The following is a 4688-nucleotide window of genomic DNA, read 5'->3' on the forward strand; positions in this document are numbered from 1 at the left end:
GGATCCGGTGTGTGAGTGCTTTTTACCTTTCTCCCCGGCAACGGCGCCAGAAAAGTGCTTGATATCTACGGGTGCTTCTATTCTTGTAGACAGTGTTGGGCCTCCAAGAGCAGAGGTTTGTAGAACAGCAGCAAGTTTCCCTTGAGTGGATCACCCAAGGTTTATCGAACTCGGGGAGGAAGAGGTCAAAGATATCCCTCTCAAGCAACCCTGCAACCACAAAGCAAGAAGTCTCTTGTGTCCCCAACACACCTAATAGGTGCACTAGTTCGGCGAAGAGATATTGAAATACAAGTGGTATGAATGAATATGAGTAGTAGTATCGGCGCCAGAAAAGTGCTTGCTGGCGTGCAGTTGATGGTAGTAATATTGCAGTAAGTAAAGATGCAGTAAAACAGTAAACAAGCAGCGATAGTAGTATTTGGAAACAAGGTCTAGGGATTATACTTTCACTAGTGAACACTCTCAACATTGATCACATAACAGAATAATTAGATAAATGCTAGACTCTACACCCTCTTGTTGGATGATGAACACCACTAAATGTGTAGGATTACACGAACCCTCAATGCCGGAGTTAACAAGCTCCACAATATTCAATGTTCATATTTAAATAACCTTAGAGTGCATAACAGATCAACATAACCAAACCAAGTACTAACATAGCATGCACACTCGTCACCTTCACACTACGAAAGGAGGAATAGATCACATCAATACTATCATAGCAATAGTTAACTTCATAATCTACAAGAGATCACAATCATAGCCTACGCCAAGTACTACACGATGCACACACTGTCACCATTACACCGTGCAGGAGGAATAAACTACTTTAATAACATTACTAGAGTAGCACACAGATATATTGTGATACAAAACACATTGCAATCATAAAGAGATATAAATAAGGGAGTGATGTTTTGGCACATGGGAGCATATGCTCCCTTTATTTTGAAATACATGTTAGATACATTTTAAAATGTCAAAAAAAAATGAAACAAAAATTCGCACGTACATCTTCATGTGCTACGCGCTCACAAAGTCGTTTCATGAAAAATCGACATGTCATGTGGCGTGTATAAAAAGACAAAATTCGGTGCTGAAACAAAGACTTGTCACAAGATAAATTTTCTCTTTTTCGCTTAGACTACAAAAAATATCATTTTTTCGTGAAACTTGACGAATAGACATATATTATGGAGGTGTACATGTAAAAAAATTTGTCAAAATTTTTTAACACTTGGAAATATGTTTTTATGATAGAGGGATCATACGCACCCGGGAGCCGAATTGAGTTTCTGTATAAATAAGCACTTCACTATGCCATTCATAACAGTGAATAAGTATTCTGTGAAATATAGCCTAAGAGACCCACACGGTGCACACACTGTCACCTTTACACACGTGGGACAAGGAGTCTCCGGATATCACATAAGTAAAACCCACTTGACTAGCATAATGACATCTAGATTACAAGCATCATCATATGAATCTCAGTCATGTAGGGCAGCTCATGAGATTATTGTATTGAAGCACATAGGAGAGAGATTAACCACATAGCTACCGGTACAGCCCCGAGCCTCGATGGAGAACTACTCCCTCCTCATGGGAGACATCAGCGTTGATGAAGATGGCGGTGGTGTCGATGGAGGAGCCTTCCGGGGGCACTCCCCGTCCCGGCGGCGTGCCGGAATAGAGACTCCTGTCCCCCAGATCTTGGCTCCGCGATGGCGGCGGCTCTGGAAGGTTTCTCGTACCGTGGCTTTTTCGTCTCGATGTTTTAGGTCAGGGACCTTTATATAGGCGAAGAGGCGGAGTCGGAGGGTCGACGAGGCGGTGACACACTAGGGGGCGCGGCCAAGGCCTGGGCCGCGCCACCCTGGCGTCTGGTGGCCCAGTGGCCCCCCTCTGGCCTCTCTCGGGTGTTCTGGAAGCTTCGCGTGATCCTAAGATGCTGGACGTTGATTTCGTCCGATTCCGAGAATATTTCCTTACTAGGATTTCTGAAACCAAAAACAACAGAAAACAACAACTGGCCCTTCGCCATCTCGTCAATAGGTTAGTTCCGAAAAACGCATAAATATGACATAAAGTATGCATAAAACATGTAGATATCATCAATAATGTGGCATGGAACATAAGAAATTATCGATACGTCGGAGACGTATCATAGTGCACAAGCCAGATTTATACCAGTAAACTTGTGTATCCAATCTCACAGATCTAGTTGCAATCTATTCTTTTCAGTATGCGAAGTGATTTGAATTAGTAATGTATTTCAGTGGAAAATGTTGTGTGGGTTTTGTACTGAACATGCCATAGTGTGATATGTTGTACTCACGTACTTTGATTCTCTACGTGACAAGTGTTGTATGCACATACTTGCAAGAGATAATGCACTAAAGATAATGTGAGTAAGAATATTGCGTACTTGGGGAACAAGAATATTGCGTCCGGGAACAACTCTCGTCTACTCAGGAAATAAGAATATTGCGCCCGGGAACAAGTCCCATCACCTCGGGAAACAAGAATATTGCGTCTGGAAACAAGTCTCGTCTACTTGGTGAATAATAATATTGCGTTCGGGAACAAGTCTCGTATAAAATTTGTGAGACTAATTTCCTAAAATAAAGTCTTTCTAAGAAAAAAAAACCAGTTATAAATCCGGGAACGAAAGAAAGTAAATCACAAAGAACAAAACGTAAAAAAAGTAGTTAAACTGGGGAAATGTCTACAAAGAAAATAGAAAGGAATGGGAGTGAAAAGATATGAGGAAAAATCTTTATAAATAAAGTAACACATAATATATATCAGGGAAAAAGAAATTACATCAAGGAGAACAAAAATAAAACAAAAGAAAAGGTTAAAGAAAGATATGAAGAGAAGAAATATTGAAAAAGAAAGAAAAAGGGATCTAGCGTAGACTGAACCAAACTTGTACGTACCAGCTAGACCAACTATCCTCGTTCTGCTCAATACCGATGGAAGGAGGCACTTTGAATGGGCTGAGACCATGATTACTTTTCTTGAGCGAAACCATCGCTCTGAGGCGCCCGCGCGCGCGCTAGAAAAGGCCCACCGAGTTTTTGCTGTAAGAAAGAAGAAGGGCCCAATGCAGTTTTCCCGTAAAAGGAAAAGTAGGCCCAGTTAGATTAGGGCATGCATCGTTAACTACGGGCAGGGCGGCGGCGGTTCGGCTTTTCCTCAAGAGAGTAGTACAGTACCAAATCAAACCCTAGATAGCTCAATAGACGAAGATGGCGCCCAAGAGGAAGCCGGATGGCGAAGCCATGGTGGTGGAGGACGACTCTACGTCAGCCGACTTTGCCAAGCCGGTGTTCATTGTTGCGGAGCGCCAGGATGAGCAGTCGTCCTACTCCGTTTTCAAGATCGACGGCGATTGTGTTGCCGAGCCGCGGCGCGCTCGCCCCGTTGCCGGGATGCCTGGCACCGAGCATGGCATGTCCTTTGTCGCGGCGCATTCCAAGAGCGGCTCTTGGATTGTCGCTGTGGGCGGTGGGCTACGAGCGGGCACCGTCATCTTCGATCCAAGAACATCCAAGACGTACCGGGGCCCGCGGCTATCGGAGCCCAAGCACGAACCCGTCCTCATCTCTCACCGCGGCGAGGTATACGCCATCTCACGCCGCCCACGGGTGTCCGGCAGAATGGACTTGGACCCTTGGTTCGAATGTCTCAGCTTCAACAAGGGTGCTCCCACCAGGGAAGACTGCCCCGGGGCGGGTTGGGCCTCCTGGATCGATCTGCCGCCGCCGCCCTTCTTCCCTTCCGTCCTCAACCCCTACCAATTCCGCAATCCACCTGAAATCTCAGTCACGTCTTATGTTGCCATTGGCACCCACATCTTGATTTCAGCTCAACAAGATGAACTAATGCTCGGCACTTACGCCTTTCATGTGGTCAACAAGGCGTGGGAGAAGGTCCACGACAAGAACTTGCCTTTCATTGGCCAGGCCGTTCCCCTTGGCAAAGGCAGCCTCTTTGCCGCCTGCCCTCTATGTAACAATGATGCTGCCATCGTCTCAGTGTTCAACATCAAGGTCTCCTTGTCTACCACGGCTCCATTGTTGTTAACAATCAAAGAGTTCCCGGCGGTGGTGGCATCAGATGGCAGGATTTGCCGGCCACTCTTCTGCCCACTGGGAATGGGCAGGTTCTGTTCTGTCATGCTGGGGGCCTTACGTCGAAGCAGACGCGATGCCAACTACTTGAAGGAAATCCAGGTTATCTTGGACACCTTTCAGACCGACAACGTCTTGACCGCTTGTCAGTCCAATAGCCCTGAGGCTGAGGCTGCTGTTGTACAAGTCAAGGAGGGGAGTCATACATACAAATTCAAGGGTCGGTCTCGTCTGCTCGAGTCTGTAACCACACCTGTGCTGGTTGCGGCCCTGTCCATGTAAGCATGTCTCTTTTACTTCATTTGTTATTTCTCTGCTTCTGCAGCTACACTAATTGTTCCCCATATCTGGACCAGCAAGTGAACTGATATGTAGTATTGGTGCTCTATCTCATAGATGAACATTCTAATTCATTTTCTTAGGCTAAGGCTAATGACTGCACTTAGTTCGGCTTTTGATTTGCACCATTTCGAAATTTTAGCAGTGGTCTGCATGTCTTGCAAATAAATGTGACCGATTGTGTGCATCACTTCTACTCTTGTT

The 4688-nt window shown here is 45.5% G+C and overlaps 1 protein-coding gene across 1 annotated transcript; it reads left to right on the forward strand.

The window, feature by feature from the left end:
- The first annotated feature begins 3260 nt into the window (after positions 1–3260).
- Positions 3261–4303, forward strand: LOC124671914. Its single transcript, XM_047208233.1, has 2 exons — positions 3261–4206; positions 4296–4303. The coding sequence occupies exons 1-2, from the start codon at positions 3261–3263 to the stop codon at positions 4301–4303; spliced, it is 954 nt and encodes a 317-aa protein (XP_047064189.1).
- The last annotated feature ends 385 nt before the right edge of the window (positions 4304–4688 follow it).

The sequence above is a fragment of the Lolium rigidum genome, chromosome 7 (assembly GCF_022539505.1).
Source record: "Lolium rigidum isolate FL_2022 chromosome 7, APGP_CSIRO_Lrig_0.1, whole genome shotgun sequence".
Classification (NCBI taxonomy): domain Eukaryota; kingdom Viridiplantae; phylum Streptophyta; class Magnoliopsida; order Poales; family Poaceae; genus Lolium; species Lolium rigidum.

Excerpts from the sequence above, each read along its gene's own strand:
- LOC124671914 (XM_047208233.1), top strand. The coding sequence starts at position 3,261 with ATGGCGCCCAAGAGGAAGCCGGATGGCGAAGCCATGGTGGTGGAGGAC.